This window comes from Calidris pugnax, unplaced genomic scaffold (assembly GCF_001431845.1).
Source record: "Calidris pugnax isolate Ruff unplaced genomic scaffold, ASM143184v1 scaffold5, whole genome shotgun sequence".
NCBI classification, from domain to species: Eukaryota; Metazoa; Chordata; class Aves; order Charadriiformes; family Scolopacidae; genus Calidris; species Calidris pugnax.
The window spans coordinates 4,519,435-4,538,016 of record NW_015090814.1 but is presented as its reverse complement, the minus strand read 5'-3'; the positions used below and the strand labels follow the sequence as shown (position 1 = coordinate 4,538,016).

Below are 18,582 nucleotides of genomic sequence, written 5' to 3'. Positions count from 1 at the left end.
GGGGTGGGGGGGCCGCGCTCGGCTCCCCCCTGGTGGCCGGGGGAGGGCCACCGAGCCCCGCCGCCACCGCCGCCTCACCGGCTCCCCTGGACGGACAGAGCGGGGGCGCCGCCGTCGGGGTTGCCCCGTCTCTCGGGGGGGCCTCCGCCGGCAAGACGGAGGGCGGCCGGTCGGCGGAGGCCGGTCGAGGGGTGTCCCCCGGCGGCGGAGGGGTGTCCCCCGCCCCCCCGTCGTTGCTGCTGGCGGGTCCCCCCGGCAGAGCCTGCCTGAGGGCCGTGCTGGCCGATTCCCGCTTCTTCTTGGTGTGCATGTGCTTCCTGACCTTCATCCAGTCCCTCATGGTCTCCGGCTACCTGAGCAGCGTCATCACCACCATCGAGAGGAGATACAGCCTCAAGAGCTCGGAGTCGGGGCTGCTGGTCAGTTGCTTCGACATCGGGAGCCTGGTGGTGGTGGTCTTCATCAGTTACTTCGGGGGGCGCGGACGGAGGCCCCTCTGGTTGGCCGTAGGGGGTTTTTTCATCGCCTTGGGGGCTGCCCTCTTCTCCTTACCTCATTTCATCTCGCCGCCCTACCAGATCCAGGAGTTGAACTCCTCCGTCAGCAACGAGGGCTTGTGCGTGGCCGGCAACGGCACCGCCAAAGAGCAGTGGGACTCCCCGTCTTGCCTCAAGGACTCTGGTGGAAACGACCACTCTCTCTATGTAGCTTTATTCATTTGTGCCCAGATCCTCATCGGCATGGGCTCCACACCCATCTATACCTTGGGACCAACCTACCTAGATGACAATGTCAAGAAAGAGAACGCCTCGCTCTACCTAGGTAAGGCTTCTACGTAGCAGGGGTGCGTTGGCCAGTGGCTTCTTCAAAAAGTGGTGTTGAAGTTTGCTGTGCCCCTTCAAGTTTCTTTTTTGGCTAATACAGAAGCGATATATCTCTTAATTTTGGTCAGCATCCCTTTAGCCTGGAGCCTCTATCTATAATGTTAATGTTTTATAAGCACTCTGTGAGATTTTGCCATACTTTGTTTTACTTTTCCAGCGTTCGTTTAATCTTTTAACTAGCAATGAGTTTTGGCTGGCACTGATTAATCACCTGGCAAGGCAGAAAGAGTTAAAGAAAAGGTTGATAGAACAGCAAGTAGAAACTTTAGGGTTAAAAACTTCTTTACGGGAGTTCAAGGGATGCAATGAAATGAGAGTCCGACCTGGCACCTGGCTTTCGGCAGGTACAGACAGGTCCTCCTGATGGTCTTCCTCATGATGGGAGAAGGGGAATTCTCGGATAACTGAGGACTGAACTTTTTGGGAGTTTTTGGGAGTTGGTATGATGATGAGCACCATTTGTTTTTGATAGTTTGTGTAATGTGTGAGACAACTCTCCTGTGAGTTTGCGTTGGTATCTTTCGTGGGTCTGTGTTGGTATCTTTCGTGGGTCTGTAAGAAACCAACCTCACGTGCTCCTTCACATTCTTTTCCAACAAGGAGAGACACTTTGGGGCCGAGAGAGCTGCCAAGGGGTTTGGGATGCTCAGCGTTACCATTTGCAGTTCGATTTACTTTGGCTTTAACGATAACTGTGGAGATAATCATTGCATGTGAAACAGACACGCACTCAGGGTGTGTGTGTAATTGCTTTATTCAGCAGAAGTAGTGATCCGGATCGGTATTTTTATTACTTTTGACCCGTTCTTCAGCAATTTGACTGTTCCCTGAGCCGTTTTAAAGCCCTGCACAGTGTCTTGAGAAAGCCTGAGGCACTGTTGGTTTTGGGAAGGAGGGAGAGGTACAACCTGTGGGGTTTTTCTGTTGTTTTCACAGCATTGCTAATCTGCCTGATGAAATCTTTGACAAAGTGTTTCCCCGCACTTTCTCCCCACTGAGAAAGGTCTAAGTGGCAGGGAAATGTAAATTAAACCTGGGAACGACTTTATTGGCAGCAGGAAAAAAAAGCAAAGCATCTTGTTGCTGAGATTTCTAACTGTGGTTTGGAGCAGCAGAGAAGGGACTGAAACTTTTGCCAACAGATGATTTCATACAAAAAGATGGGAAAAAAAGGTGAAATGGAGGGTAAAAGAGGATGAAGGGTAAAAGAGAATGAACGGTGGGAGAGGAGGAAGTCCCCACCACAGGGGGAAGCAAGGTCAGTGGTGGGAAGCCCTCACTGTGGGTAGAAACGATGCCTGTCCCTGAAGCCCTCCTAGCCCAGGAAATTGTAATTAAGTGACTCAGGTAACTTTTAATTGTGGAGGAGATCATCCTGCAAGTTAACAAAGGTAAAAGACACCAGCAGCTGTTGGCAGACCGTCCGTGACCCTGTCACCAGGCACTGGAGACGGCTTTGGTCCTCTGCGACTCAGAAGAGTGAAGAGGAGGTTCCCAGCTACAGCCCTCATGAAAAATGGATACCTGTGATCTGATTGTGTCCACGGGGAGAAGGATTAAAATAAACACAAAGCATGTTTAAGCATTGGGTAAAATGTGCTCTCACCTCCACTCAGTCTCTAAGCTACTCAGGAGCAATGCTGCTTGCTATTGGGAATCTTGATATTATCTTTATTTAAATAGTGTGAAGTTCTGAGGAAACTTTTAACTTGTTTGGGTTTGATTATTGACCTCGCTTTAGACTTAGGCCAATGACTTTTTGAGGAGCAGGAGTAAAATCTGAGTTCTGTGGGGAAAAAAAAGAGCGTTGTTTGGCATGCTGGTTGAGGAGCAGGAGTAAAATCTGAGTTCTGTAGGGAAAAAAAAGAGCGTCGTTTGGCATGCTGCTGTGAACAAATCTTTTTTTTTTTTGGAGCTTCTCAGTGCTTTGGAATGTTTCATGTCCTTGAGGAGAGGGGTTTGTGGGCGGTTCAGCTGGGCACAGGGATGGGACAGGGGTGGCCATTGCGTTATGCGATGCCTGTTTCTCAAGGCAGTGGGATTTTATTACTGGGGCAAGCTATGCAAATGATATCAAAATGTGAAAGGTATGTATAGGGGTAGGTGTGAGCTAACACAAAGTCTTGGGAGTGAGCTGAAGTTTTGAAAAGAGAAGGAAGCCCCATGAACAGAATGTGAAAGGTATGTATAGGGGTAGGTGTGAGCTAACACAAAGTCTTGGGAGTGAGCTGAAGTTTTGAAAAGAGAAGGAAGCCCGGTGAAACAAACCCCAGTCACATAGATATATGTATCTGTGTGAGGCTAGTTAATTAAAAAAAAGTATCCTGTAACACAAAGTGGAAGGTCACCAACGTGTTTGACTGTAATTATATGGGGATTGCATTCTGTTTTCTTTGTTCCAAAGAAAAGTAACGTGTGTAAAGATGTGTTCAGACAAGAAACATTTTGCTACAAACATGCATATGATAAAAGTTCCGCTGAGCTTCAGAACCAAAGAGCTCTTCAGCCCTGTGAGTGTGCTGAGCTTCAGAACCAAAGAGCTCTTCAGCTCTTCAGCCCACTGATCATAAAATCATAGAATCACAGGATGGTTAGAGTTGGAAGGGACCTTAAAGATCATCGAGTTCCAACCCCCTGCCCTGGGCAGGGACACCTCCCACCAGACCAGGTTGCTCCAAGCCCCATCCAGCCTGGCCTTGAACCCCTCCAGGGATGGGGCAGCCACAGCTTCTCTGGGCAACCTGGGCCAGGCTCTCACCACCCTCACAGCAAAGACTTTCTTCCTGAGATCTCAATCTCCCCTCTTTCACTTTAAAACCCCTCATCCTATGGCTCTCTTCCCTGATCCAGAGTCCCTCCCCATCTCTCCTGGAGCCCCTTTAGGGACTCGAAGGTTGCTAGAATCATAGGTCAGTAAAGCCCCCCCTGAGTATTGCTAATCCTGATTCTGCAAAAACTCACCTTATGTGGCTGTGGAAGCTATTTTATTTATTTTCCAAGTTAATCCAGCTCAGGGCTCGAGTGGCAATAGCATATCCTCTTAAGTGTAGGCATGCAAGCTCAATGTGGACAGCTGTTTTAACATTCCTGGCTGGAAGTCCTGCTCTCAAAAAACATATTTGATGCTTATACATAGTCTCTTGGCTGCCTACACTTAAGTCCATCTGTCAGGGTGGCCCAGCGCCAGTTCACAAGGTGGTATGTCATTTTTAGTAGGACAAAGGTGCCAAGCAGGGACGTGTATTTGGGCCGCCTGCATAGCTTTGGGCGAGCTCACCCTTTGGTGGGATGTTTCTTCCTTGTGGAGGCAGTGCCACCTCCGTGCCCTCCTGCCCCCCTTAAACCCGGCGGTGCTTTGATGCCCCGATGCTAACTCGGAGAAAACGCATGACATCAGGCTTGGAAAACAAGTGGTGATTTTAACAGGTGCCCAGGAAAGATGAGAACCGGCTCCCTTAATCACAGATAATCCCAAATGGAAGTTGCACAATTTCTGTAAAAAACAGGCAATCGCTAAGTTGGCTTTGTCTGCTCCGAAAGTCTCTCCCTCCTGTACTGTAGCATGGGTGTCATCAGCTGCCTGATGTGTGCAGCTTCTCCTTTTAATTCATTAATTAATTGAATCAACTGCAATTTAAGTGGGAATCAGACTTCCCGAGCCGTGTTTTGTACTCTTGACGGTGTTTCTGCTCCTTGTCAAATCCTAGCACTTAAAACCAGTGTGTTTTTTCTTGGTTTGGTTGTTTTTTTCTTTAGAGGGAACCAATCGTTTGCCTTGAACGTGAATTTCCCTTGGGATTGTATCACGAATTTTAAAAGCAGTTCCTTAAAATTAACTGTGGCAGTTGGAAAGGGGGGTTCTATTAGTGGCATTACAGTGCCTGAATAACTTTTAAATATTGTGCTTCTTTTGTAAGTGGGTATTATAATAGAAAAGGGAGTTTACTTTGAAAATTCATGCATGGAAAGTCAATGTTCAGCTTTACAGAAATACTACATAAATGAAAATATTTGAGCATTCAGGAATGGCTTTCAACCAATACCCCCAAAAATTATTAGTGGATGAATTATTAATTGGGTTAAGGATATTTTATTTCAGTTTCCAGAATGCTATAGGCTGGTCAGGATAAGACATGAGAAAAGGGTCTAAGCCAGTTTAAATTTATGCATACTCTCCATAGTTTTGGGAACAAACCATAATTACAAAATGCAAAGATAAAGCTTTTATGACATAAGAGCTGAAAAATGGGATAAACCTGTGTAAATGGGGTTGGTACAGATAATGGCTTGAGAGCCAGGGAAGAAAATCCTTTCCAAACCTGGAAAAAGAATAAATATTTAGACTAGTTTCAGAAATGTTTGGGACTCTGGCTTTGTTTTCATGAAGATCGTTTGTGGGTTGCTGTTTCTGGCATTAGGTAAACCATTCCACTGTGACAATCTTCTGCTGGGAAATCACCTTCTTACCAGTGTTTTACAGCTGGATGCTCTGTGTACCCCTCACATCTTTCACAAACTTCCTCAAAACCTGGATATATGTATGTATGTTGACTGTATTTATTGTATTTGTAGTTAAATGTACCCCTATGTCCATGTCCCACCTGGAAGGAGAGGGCACAAGGAGTAGTTTCACGTACTCCATCAGAAACCCACCACCATTGTCTGGATGTTGGCACGGGAAGTCGCTGGGATTGATTTGTCTTTATAGAATCATAGAATGGTTTGGGTTGGAAGGGACCTTCAAGATCATGGAGTTCCAACCCCTGCCCTGGGCAGGGACACCTCCCACCAGACCAGGTTGCTCCAAGCCCCATCCAGCCTGGCCTTGAACCCCTCCAGGGATGGGGCAGCCACAGCTTCTCTGGGCAACCTCTTCCAGGCTCTCACCACCCTCACAGCAAAGAATTTCTTCCTAAGATCTGGTCTAAATCTCCCCTCTTTCAGTTTAAAACCATTACCCCTCGTCCTATGGCTCCCCTCCCTGATCCAGAGTCCCTCCCCATCTCTCCTGGAGCCCCTTGAGGGACTGGAAGGGGCTCTAAGGTCTCCCTGGAGCCTTCTCTTCTCCAGGCTGAACACCCCTAACTCTATCAGCCTGTCTTCATAGCAGAGGGGCTCCAGCCCTCTGAGCATCTTCGTGGCCTCCTCTGGCCCCATTCCAACAGGTCTTGGTCTGGCCACTCTGGGGTTACGGATGCTACTGGAGGACAGGAGCTGGAGCCTGCTGGGGGCATTGGGTCCTCTGTGCAGACGTTGCAGGATCACTGAGGTTTTCCAAGGCAGGATCAACTTTCTTGCTCAACAGGAGGGACTGTCTGGAAGCAGTGAAACAGCTGACCAGCATTTCATTTTATTGTCATCATTCGGTCTGTGATCGCTTGTGGTTTACATGGAATACCCTTCCTGCTACCCGATATCCAACAAGGCTTGTTTCCTGCAGGGTTTTCTCAGCGCTGGTCCCTACACTTGGTAAACCCTACAGACATAGTACATTTATTTTTACAACACGCCTGTGAGGAGGGAGGATTTTATGAATCAAAAGTTGAAGCAAAAGGGCATCGAAGCTGGAAGTTGGCAACGACGTCCACCTGCATTTTTGTATTGATTTCCCTTGTAAAAGAGCACCGTGCTGAGCTTGTTCCTCAAACGCAGGATTTTAGTTTGTCTGAGTGAAAACCATCCATGTCTTGTTTTATCCTTAGGCTGACACCGAGACTTGCCCCATCAGCAGCCCTTTTTGTACAAACCCCTGTTTGCTTTGTTTGCACACTCAGCCGGGCAGAGGGAGCATTTTGGGATGCAGGTGAAGCGACTGCGGGTCTGTTTGTGCCTGTGGATGATGCTGTTTTCCCACACGGTTGATTTAGCACACAGAGGGTTCAGTATTGTGCTTCTCTGGCATTTCTGTAACATCTTTTTTTTTTTTTTTTTGGGTAAAATGCTGATCAGGCAGCAGGCACAGTTCCTAATAATTACTTAAAGTAGCACTGTGCAGTTTTATTACCCTTTTCTATAACTGAGGAAATAGAAAGATGCATTTTGCTTTTCTTCTCCCCTTTAGTCTCCTGCTCCGGAGGTGGACTGATGTGTTTTTTTTTTTTCCATGGTGTAATCCTAGATATAATTTCTTTGGGCATTTAGAGAAGCTGGGGTTCTGTGTCTGTGTAAGCAGTGTGAGCACACAGTGAGTTCAATGAAAGGTGGGGGCAGCTTTTCCTCTGAAGTTCTCTGCCCGAGGGATTTAATGCTGTGAGTGATACACCTCCACTGGCCCCGTCAGTGTCACGTCCCTTAGGGATGCTTTCTGCATCTCTCCTGCTGTGTCCTTGCCGTGAGCTGTGACATGGTTCACAAGTAGCTGCATCGACAAAGCATCGCTTGAAATCACTGGCAAAATGTGCTCTGCCCTTCTTAGGAGGGAGAAGAGACTTATGAACATGATTCCCTCATCATCTCTTTACTTTTCATAGAATCACAGAATGGTTTGGGTTGGAAGGGACCTTCAAGATCATCGAGTTCCAACCCCCTGCCCTGGGCAGGGACACCTCCCACCAGACCAGGTTGCTCCAAGCCCCATCCAGCCTGGCCTTGAACCCCTCCAGGGATGGGGCAGCCACAGCTTCTCTGGGCAACCTCTTCCAGTGTCTCACCACCCTCACAGCAAAGAATTTCTTCCTAATATCTAATCAAAATCTCTCTTCTTTCAGTTTAAAACCATTACCCCATTATATATATTAATATTATATAATAATATATGATTAACAATATATATGAATATACTGTTTCACATTTAAGTGTAAAAACTGTGTTGGATCCAGGGGCCTGGAACTCACTGAAGTCTCAGGCACAGTTGTTTTCCTTCCTTACCACTTGTGAAGAATTCTTAGTGTTTTGTTTCCGAGGCTGGCAGTGCCCTTTTCACCTGCTGGAGCTTGGGAATGGTGTTTTCTTGGACAGCAGGTCCTTTCTTCTCCGGCGAGCTCTGCTGCAGGGCTGGCTTGGGCAGACAAGCGTCTGAACCTGCCGTGGTCCCCAGAGGAGCTCGGAAACTTAGATGTGAAAGTGGCCTTTAAGTAGCAGCTGGTTTGTACCTTCTCCCAGGAACTGAAGGCTTGGGACCCAGTGTCTGATTACCCCGGGGCTGGAAACCTTAGCTCTCTGCTGGGTACCTTGACTGTTTTGGAAAGGGTCACCGTAACTACTCCTGTTGCAAGTGGATTAGAGGGGCTTTGTGTTTCCTCCCTTTCCCCTTCACTTTCATTCAGTGGCCGCCTCACCTGGGAGGACTTAATTGCTGTGAAAGGGCTTACGCAGCCAAAAGAGAGGAGACTGGATTTCTCCCTCCCACCGTTCAAAGATACAGAGATTTTTGTCTTGGCTGTGCCAGGGAACGTGGGCAATTAAATCAATGAGGCTCAAGCTGCTGTTTCATCCTGAAGGCCAGCACCTACATATTCTGATTTTTAAGGTAGGTGGATCGATTTCATCCACGGATTTTAAAAGAGCAGAAAAGCACCTCAATCATATCAGACTCTTCAGTCTCACACCCTCTTTGTAATCCCATTTTAAGTCTTTTTCGCCCTGATAGCACTTTCAGAACCCTTGTTACTTGGGAGGCATGAACTCAGTTTTCCTTTTTTTGTTGCTTTTACGTGCCTTTGCCATTTCTTTTGGAAACAGTTGAGGAGTTACCGCTCAAAAATGCCACCTACTTCAACTAGTCCCCTCTGGCAGCCGTTGCCTCTGTTGACCGTAGGGGTCGAAGTAAGTGTTAGCTCTGCCTCGCGCCACTGATGGATGAGACAGTGACACGTGGACTCTGAGGGCAGGGCAAGTCCATCACCTGCCTTCCTGTGAATCCTTGCCAGAGCTGTCAAAATTTAGCTCCAAGTCTCCAAGGGTGCCTCGGCAACGTCCCCTCAGCAGTTATGGGGGACTCTGGGGGTCATGAGGGTGTAATCTGAAGGTGCTGAAGCCAGCGCAGTTGGAGGAGGACAATGTTTTCCCTGGGGAACCTGTGGAAGTGAGGGCTCTGCACAAGGAGCAAACAATTTGTGGTTGATGAGAAGCTCAACGTGTCTCGGCAACATGCCCTGGCAGCCCACAAAGCCAACTATATCCTGGGCTCCTTCAAAAGCAACGTGGCCAGCAGGGCAAGGGAGGGGATTCTCTGGTCTGCTCCGCTCTGGGGAGACCCCACCTGGAGCTCTGTGTCCAGCTCTGGAGTCCTCAGCACAGGAAGGACAGGGACCTGTTGGGATGGATCCGGCACAGGAAGGACATGGACCTGTTGGGATGGATCCAGAGGAGTCCATGAAGATGCTCAGAGGGCTGTAGCCCCTCTGCTGTGAGGACAGGCTGAGAGAGTTGGGGGGGTTCAGCCTGGAGAAGGGAAGACTCTGGGGAGACCTACCTAAAGGGGGGAAGGCTCTGGGGAGACCTTATAACAGCTTTGCAGTGCCTAAAGGGGACCTACAAGAAAGCAGGAGAGGGACTTTTTATAAGAACAAGAAAGCAGGAGAGGGACTTTTTACAAGAGCTTGTAGTGATAGGACAAGGGGTAATGGCTTCAAGCTAAAAGAGGGTAGATTTAGGTTAGATACAAGGAATGAATTCTTCACTATGAGGGTCATGAGGCATTGGCCAAGGTTGTCCCGAGAAGCTGTGGCTGCCCCATCCCTGGAGGGGTTCAAGGCCAGGCTGGATGGGGCTTGGAGCAACCTGGTCTGGTGGGAGGTGTCCCTGCCCAGGGCAGGGGTTGGAACTCAGTGATTTTAAGGTCCCTTCCAACTCAAACCATTCTATGACTCTATGAACTCTGTTGGCCTTCTGAGTGCAGGTGTCCATGCTTTTATTCAAGTCCTGTGGTGCTTTTACCACAGCTGAGTTGGACTTTGTAGTCACAAGGGCTGGAGTTAGCAAAGTTATCACAACAGACATCTCTGCAGCGTGCACGCAGCTAATTTCACTTGGGTCAGCCATATCTGTATCCCAACTCCTTCCCAGTGCCCAGAAAAAAGCAGGACATTTCCCACGATGGGAAAGAATATGTCAGCATCCGGCAGCACGGGGAAGTATGGGCTGTGTCCTGCTTTGCCACCGCACAGTTGGGAGTTTGGGCATCTGTTGTGCTGTCACGAGGCCAGAAATTCAGACACACTGCGCGGCGTTAACGGGATGAGCTCAGGAACTTTCCTCTTCCCTTCTTTTCTGCCACGGGGAATTTGTTCTTACCTGAGAAATGGGGAAGCCAGAACACAGACACTCGAGTGCTGTTTCATGAGAGCTGATAGTCTAATCTGAAAGGACTAATTCTCCTGTAGGTAAACAGCTTACTTGGCAGCGAAGGCAAATCACACCAGTGAAAAACATCACACACTGGTATGAAGTACATTTCATGGTAAGTTTGCAGGAGGTGTAGTCGGAAAAAAAAAACATGTATATTTTTATTTGTAATTTGAACAAGTGGATACAAAAATTGTTCAAAGAAAATAAACATGAACTGTCCCGTGTGAAGTACTTGCAGAACAGTGCTGTGTGTTCACTGATTATATGCTCCTGTGCTGTTCCTCTTTGATTTTCTATTCCACTTTCAGTACAGGTTCTTTTTAAGCAGCTTGCTTTCTTTTCGTTAGCTTGTTGGGATGTTTTTTGGTTGCTCCAATTTTTTCCTTGCATATATTTATATCAACACTTTCTTTGACTTGCACCATGCATGGCAGGACCTCAATCTGACCATTACTCTCTCTGCCTTTTACCTTTGGTGTTTATGGGATTAGAATGAAAGCCTCAAGGGTTGTCTCAGCATTGATTTTCTTAAAATTTGCTCTGAAACCACCTCTTCGATTATTTGAATTTAGTAAGCTTTTGTAAATTAGCAACTACTTTCCATATTTATCTGTCTCTTTTCAATCAGCTGCTTCTAAGTGATCAAAAGGTAGATCCTGGCTGGATTTGCCTGTGGTTATATCCTTTCCTTTATGGATTAATTAAGATATCCTCTAAAATCAGAATATTTCAGATAATCGATGTATCTTCTCATAGATGCTTTGCTTACCAGGGCATGGTATTTGCTCCTTCATACTCAGGTTGTAGTTTATCCCAGTGTTTATCACAGATTTGTTCAATGTGCTCAACTTCAGGTGTCGTGTAGGCACTCAAAGGTGCCAATGGGCTCCTGAAGCCAAGTGCTCCCAATGACACCTTAGTTCCCACTTCTCCTTTTGTTTTTTTCAGTCCCTGTTTAGATTAAAATCTAAATACCCGACCTCACCAGAAGTCTTTTTAAGAAATGTGTTTTTGTAGATAAAGTGATAGTGGAATAGTTGTGAGGACGCTGTGGTGGCTGCTAACCTGTAATTACTCAAACAAAATGTGTTAAGCAAGCCTCATCTGTTTCTAAAAATATCTAAAGGAAATACTCTGTCAGAAATTATCTGGTGTTGCTGTGTGTAAAGCTTTCCCTGTGCTTAAAGAGAAATTGCTGTATTCAGCCATAGTAGATTGCTGTGTGTAAGGCAACTGAAAACACTACCTTTTCCACCAAAGGTCCCAAAGGAATGAGCCCACGGTCTTGCAGGTCAACGCCACGTGAAATTCATGGGAAACATCCCCTGAGGATTGCTGGTTAGGTGGGATTTTTCAGCTGGAACAAAACCGGAGAGGTTGAAGGACACGCGGAGGTTCAGTGCCAGCGGTGTGGGACCAGCAGTGCCTCCTCGGTGGGGTCCAAGGTGGTGGAGGGCAGAGCCGGAAGGAGCTCTTGGGGACAGTCCATGGGAAGGGCTGAAGGTGCTGCTGTAAGTGTCTGTGAGGTCCAGGAAAGCCCCTGGCAAGGCCAGAGAGTCTTGAAGATGGAGAAAACAGAGAAGCTTTGCTTCTGCCCATGCTTTTCTTGCCCCCCGGCTCAACATCTCCCGCTTTTGCCCAACATGCCTCTCTCCACACCATTCATCAATCCCTGCCATTTCAGTAGCTTAAAGTTTAAAAAATAGTAACAAAGTAGCTTGCCACTTCATGATTTTTTATCTGAATTTATGTTTCCTTTTGTTACTTCATCCCAGTGAGCGAAGAAGAGACTTAATAGAGAGTGTAACCTTCTGGAGTGCAAATAGCTTCAGTAACAACCCTCCCATTTCAAAAAGTAAAAAAACTCACGGAAGACGACTACATACTATAAGAGGCTGTAATTTCTTTAAACATCATGAGCAATTTGTATCAACTTGACTTAATACAGCTGCCTAGTGACAGAAATAGCGAGGGGAACCCTAGGGAAATTTTATGGTCATGGAGGAATACAGAAAACACAGGAGCTTGTGAGTCTGCAATATGGTAACGCTGATGTACACAAATGCAGGCATTTATCTGGTAACTTCTATAATTGGCCTAACAGAGGAATTTCAGAAAACTACGTTTCTTCTGCTAATGGCATGAGTGAGGGCAGGAACTGGGATTTTGGGGTCTGTCTGAAACAAGTAGGTGTTAGTTTGTTAACCATACCTGGAGGTCCCCTCCTATAAGGAGAGTAAAAAGGCTCTAACTCAGCACTGCATTTCTGTAACGTGATAGTTTTTCCATAAACAGTTTTTCAGAGGCAGAGCTAAAGACTGAATTGATGCTTGAAGGAAGAGCTGTACTCTAAATTATATTTCCTAAATAGCAATTGCACTCTTTTGGTATGTGAAAGCTCTGTATATCTATTGACCTTAGTGGCTGTATATTTTATTGGGACAGTGATCATAATGGCAAAGATAGAGGTGGCCAGTGTGAACTCCTTTGGCTGCAGAAGCAAAGCAGGCAATGATATCTGTGTGTTTACTCCATGGCTTCTCCCAAAACTCTGGGAGAAGGACAATGAGCACTTCTAAAAGAGTACTCTCTGTGTTCAGGAGTATCTCTGTGCCTGAGCCTATGCTATGACCTTTCTTCATTACCTTTTGCTCCTTGCCTTACTTGATATTGGTTTGATTATGACATTTTTTGTGCTTATTAAGTTTATGGGCTACGAGTGCCCAAAGCTGGAGCTTCAGCTCATAACCCATAAACTCAATAAGCTCCAGCTTTGAACGCTTGGCACCAAGTAGGACACAGACAGCGAATAGGGAGGCGTTTCTCCTTGAAAGGCAAAAAAAAAAGTGGGTAAGCTACTACACCCATGTGTTTGTGATAATTAAAAGATCAGCCTTCTGTGATAAATGAGGTAAAACTGATTGGCTAGTATTTGCTAGGCCAGCTGATGGGAAAGGAGTTGACAAAAGCTTTTAAATCTAGGGAGTTAGAAGCATTGGGTATGTATATGCCTTCTCAGCCTACAGTAAGAATAAGAGATTTAATGTACCAGAGAAAGGTAGAGGAATATATGAAGTAATATAATTTCAACGGTTTCTACACTGATGTTGTTAGTCCTTTGGGTAAGTAGTAATATTTTAAGTATTTGGGTAAAGTAAAAATGAGCTGTTTATGATATGATAGATCTGTAATTAACTTCCCATCATAGAATGGTTCAGGTTGGAAGGGACCTTAAAGATCATCCAGTCCCAACCCCCTGCCCTGGGCAGGGGCATCTCCCACCAGACCAGGTTGCTCCAAGCCCCATCCAGCCTGGCCTTGAACCCCTCCAGGGATGGGGCAGCCACAGCTTCTCTGGGCAATCTCTTCTAGTGTCTCACCACCCTCACAGGAAGGAATTTCTTCCTGAGATCTCATCTCAATCTCCCCTCTTTCAGTTTCAAACCATTCCCCCTTGTCCTATGGCTCCTCTCTCTGATCCAGAGTGCCTCCCCATCTCTCCTGGAGCCCCTTCAGGTACTGGAAAATCCTTAGTCCTTATTCCCATCTTCATCCTCCCCTGCATCCCCACACTCCAAATTTAAATTCAACAAAAGGAAGAGATTACCGTGGGTCTGATGCAGTGTAGTGCTTTCAAGAAGCCCCTGTATTTTAATTCTTTGAGTTCTACTGTACATTTATACATATCTTGAGTATTACAGAGACTGAAGAAGGGATCTATCACATGTCATGGTTTCAGGGTATGTGAGAAATGCCATCTCATTGTTTGACCAAGCTGGCACACTGATATCTTTTGCTAACTCTTGGTTCAAGGTTGACCACTTTCCTGTAGGGAAGATGTAACTGGTACAGACAGTGAGAGAACTGCTGAATGGTCGTGGTAGAAGAGTTGGATAGCCATGAGGTTTATATTAGCAGAGAGGCATCCTACACTATGAGCCAGCTGCTTTTTGTTTGAATTGTGCCTGACAGGAAGAAACTGGTGTAGTGTATTAGGAATGCAGTGAATTTTCCCTTGTTTAGTTTAATAAGATGCTCAGATCAGTTATTTTGTGGTCTAAGTGTGAAGGTTTCTCTGCAGTACAACTGCTGGGCTAAGCAACTCTTCTCGGGCTGGATTAATCCCAGTTTGCGTGGTCTGTCTGGAGACATTAGAAGAATTAGCAGCACAGAATTAGAAGAGATGGCAGCGTAACCCTTGTGACTGTGTCGGAGAGTCCCTGGATGCTCTCGGGATTGCTGTCTGCTGCTTTTCTTTTCAATCAGGATACGGAGTGTGAGGAGCAGGGTGGTTATTTTTGTATGCAGAGAACTGAAAAATAATACAATTCTGTCCTTAATATAGGCTGTATTGCATTCCCGTTAAATTAGAAGCAAAAGGCTTGTCGACTTTTTTTTTGCTTTCCCCTTGTTTTCTTGAGTAACAAAATGGTGTGGAGCTCGGGGAACCGACAGCTGGTGGTTTTCTGATGTGGGAGATTTGACTCAAAGAGTATCTGTGTGGGTGTGATGATAGGAGGCAGGCTCCTCGTACAGCCCCTCGGTGATGTGCTGTATACTCTTGTTATACAGAGTGCCAAAATAGACAGTAATCCTCTTACGTGGGATTGTGAAGCAAGTAATAATAGAGCACAAGTCAGTGCCATCGGTTCAGAGCCGTTTTTTTTTGATAAACATATTTGTCATTTGTATCTCTTTAAGATTTCTTTGGTACTTCTTAATCTTTATATTAACTAAGTCCTTCTCTTCAGCTGGAAATGTTAATGTTTCACAACCGTAATGTCAGCTGCAATCAAGACCTTTCTATTCATCTTTCTAATTGATGCACTTGCTTTAAAAAGGCCACTGAGATTCTGAGTTTTATAATTCAGCTCATTTCCTAACACGAAAAATTCAGATGAAGAAAAAACCATGTAAGATCACTTAGTCTGCATAAAACGTTTCGGCTGTCTTACGAGGCACCCCCAAAAAGATCTGAAGCCATCAGCCTCACTATCTGCAGGCTGTTCATCCCATTTAGAAGGCATGAAGTTGGCTGCTACGCAGATAATCGTGTGCTGGAGCAGAGAAGCAATTAGCTCGACAGCGAGCGCAGCCAGAGCAGAAAGAAAGGTCTGGAGGCGTTTAATTAATCCTAATGCTTTTGTGCTTCTGGAGGCCAGAGTCATGATAGGTTACTGCCGCCTTGGTCTTGTGGTTCTCAAGTCTGGCATCTAATGAACATTAGATTCAGAAAAGCTTTGCAGGAAAGTTAATAAATCACAGCTAACTATGGGCACATTCATATTCCCCCTGAAGGTAACGAGGTAACGCCTGGTATTGAATGGGAGCGGGGTCCGATCTGTAAAGCTTTTTCATTTTTCTAATCAGATAACAAGTCCTCTTGGGATTTTTGTACCAGATTTATTTAAGTAGTGTGAAATAATGAAAATGCATCTTGTTTATTAAACATTTCTCAAGTCACCAAACCAATTAGGGAAAAAACACAACAGAGCTTTGTTTCCATTTTGAAAACAGGTTGGGTTCAGGTTTCATTTTTATTAGTCTGAGCTTGATGGCAAAAGTACTTTTGATGGAAAAATGTGTCGCCATCAGTGTATACTTATTTGTATAGCTCGATATTTCGAGATGCATTTTTGCTCTTTTATTCCCAGTTCTTATTTCTCAACTTGGTGGAAAATACATGTAATGTCCCTGTTTGGAGACCACTGACTGTGTAACTCCTCTCCCTCCTGTTTTCATCCAGTACGTCGTTCAAAACATATTTAAACTCCAGTAGGTTGGAGAGTATGAATTTTTCCATTTGCTCCCACTGAGAATACCAGCTCTGTGGCTTCAGGTTTACCTGCTTTGACATTTTGTAAATGTTTCCCCGATGGGTTTCAGCGGTGCACATTAATGAAGGGACAATCTCTGGGATGATGTACTGTTTGTGCAGGAGCACTAGTATAATCCAGTTTGAGTCATACTTGTAATCACAAGTAATTTGGGTAACTGTAAGGGGCCATCCACAGACTTTTGAGTCTTGTTTAGAGCTTGCCTGTGTTAAGGTGACCCTGTGTCACCTCTTCTACATCTTTGTTGTTCCATTTTAGGAGCAAACCTCTCTATCAAATAGCATTTAATATACTTTTGTATTGCACTGATTGTCTGTTTCTACATAGATTCAGATTTTGCAGGTATTGTGTGCTTGAGGTATTCTTATTGCACATTAATGTATGGACCAAGAGTTACATATAGATCATGGAATCATAGAATCACATGGGTTGGAAGGGATCTTTCAGATCATCAAGTCCAACCATGAACCCAACACTGACAAAAAACATCACTAAACCATATCTCTAAGCACAATTTCTACCCATCTTTTAAATAGCTCCAGGGGTGGTGACTCAATCACTTCCCAGGGCAGCCTGTTCCGATGTTTGATAACCCTTTCAGTGTAAAAATTTCCCATAATATCCATCCTAAACCTCCCCTGGTGCATCAAGGTAGGCTGTAATTCCTCCAAAGTATAAATCGTAAGTACTGGGTTAGAGTAAAAATATTTAATGATTATTTATGTCTCAAAATAAAAAAAAAAGCTGAACAGGAACATTTGATTTTGCTATTTTGATGGATTTTTAAGTGTTTAACACTTGGTTTCCTTAGTCATCTGGGACTTCCCAGATGAATGTTGTTAGTACCGTGGTAATAGCTTACAGGTCTGGTAAATGAACATAAAGAGTTGAATTCTGAGTTACAGGCTTCTGGATACCCTTAATAGCATCGATAGGCTGTTAATATAATGCAAAAAAGAAGGGTTAATGTTAATTTGAATTGGATCTGGAGGCAGTTTTCTCCAAAGGCTGTTTCTGTCGGCCAGCAGATGAGTTTTCATGTCAGCATAGCGTGCCACCTGCAAGGATGTCTTCTTCTACTGGGCTGTGGGTGTCTGTTGCAGCCACTTCCCTGGCCCTGGGTTCAAGGATTTTGTGCCTACAGTGTGGATCAGACCAGAAAACTCCCTCCCCTTTGCTGGCAGGGCCGGGTTCATCCCAGATCCGCTCCCTCCTGGAGCTTGCCCATGGCTGGCAGCCCTCCTGGGAAGGAGGGGGACAACTGGGGCATCCTGGGGAGCGGGTTGGAAGGAAGGGGACAGCGGGGCCACCCCGGGAGTGGGTGGCTCTCAGGAGCACCTGGGGCAGGAAGCTGCAGCCCCCCGGGGGGAAACCACAAGCAGCGGCTGAACCGCAGGTGGTTTTTGGGGCGGCCTGAAGAGAGGCAGCTGCAGCAAACATCTGGATTTTTAACAACTGCCTGAAACTTTCACTCCTTTAATCGTAGACTAAAGATGAGGGGGGTTTAGCTGAATAGCTCGTGGGTTTTTCTTAGCATTTTGGAAGAGAGGGTTTTTCTTTACTGTCATGTTTGGAATGATGTCATCTCCATTGCGCACCTTTCAGTGGATTATTTTCTCCTCAGGTTTTTTCCCTTTATTATTGCGAACGTCTGAAGCTCCCACACTGTAGGTGACAGCTCCTTATACATTGATGCGCTTCTTACACACTTGTAAATGCAAATTTTCAAGGTAATATTGTAATTAATAGTAATACATAATTCATTAATGTGGTGCTTGTGTAGAACAGCGGCAAATACAAAACCTATTTGGTCATTGAAAATAAATGGTAAAATTTTTTTATAAAAGAGAAATAGATAAATATAAAAGAGAAATAGATAATAGGGATGCATCACCCCCCCATAATAGACATGTTTCCTCTGTAGTAAGAGTTTCCCTCCCAGCATCTCGACCAGCAAACATCTCCCCTGGACACTGCCAGACTCACCTTGTTCTCCCTCATCGTAAACATTTCATTTTCATTTCTGAAAACCAAGAGAAAATAAATTCATGCTGAAGTGTCCATACTGTAATCTGCTTTCGGATACTGCACTGATGAATCTGATCTAAAAAAAATATATAAATGAAATAGAGATTAAGTACTGTCCGTTTGCTGAGTAGCACGTAGGGATGTGGATGTTACAGCCTAATAAGGTATTTCTTTTGATTCCAAATATTCTTACAAGGGAAAGTCAAAGAACTTTTATTTAAAAAATAATGAAATAGGAAGATAGAGAAAATATAGTATGTGTTATATTTTTTTAGAAATTGCAAGTAAGTGGTCCTACAGAAGCATTGGCTGGTAAAATAGTGGTAAATAGTTGTATCCCAAATCCTGTTTTCCACCCAAGAGCCTTCAGGTATTCCTGAACCTGGGCAATAAGGAGAGAAAGCTGTTTTCTAATTTTATTTCTTCTTGTGACAATCTGAAGACATTTCATTGACTTCTCTGGATTATTTTTTTCTGTATCACATCAGCGTAAAGGAGAGCGTAGTGTGATCTGAGATTTTTTACTTTTTGTTTTCTTTTTTAGG

General features: G+C 45.1%; 1 protein-coding gene across 1 annotated transcript in view; it reads left to right on the top strand.

Moving 5' to 3' along the window:
• Positions 1–18,582, top strand: part of SLCO5A1 (solute carrier organic anion transporter family member 5A1) — a 271,273-nt gene that overhangs the window by 148,505 nt on the left and 104,186 nt on the right. The window contains exon 3 of the mRNA XM_014939600.1: positions 46–822. Coding sequence (XP_014795086.1) covers positions 46–822 — 777 coding nt within the window. The remainder of the gene's footprint in view (positions 1–45; positions 823–18,582) is intronic.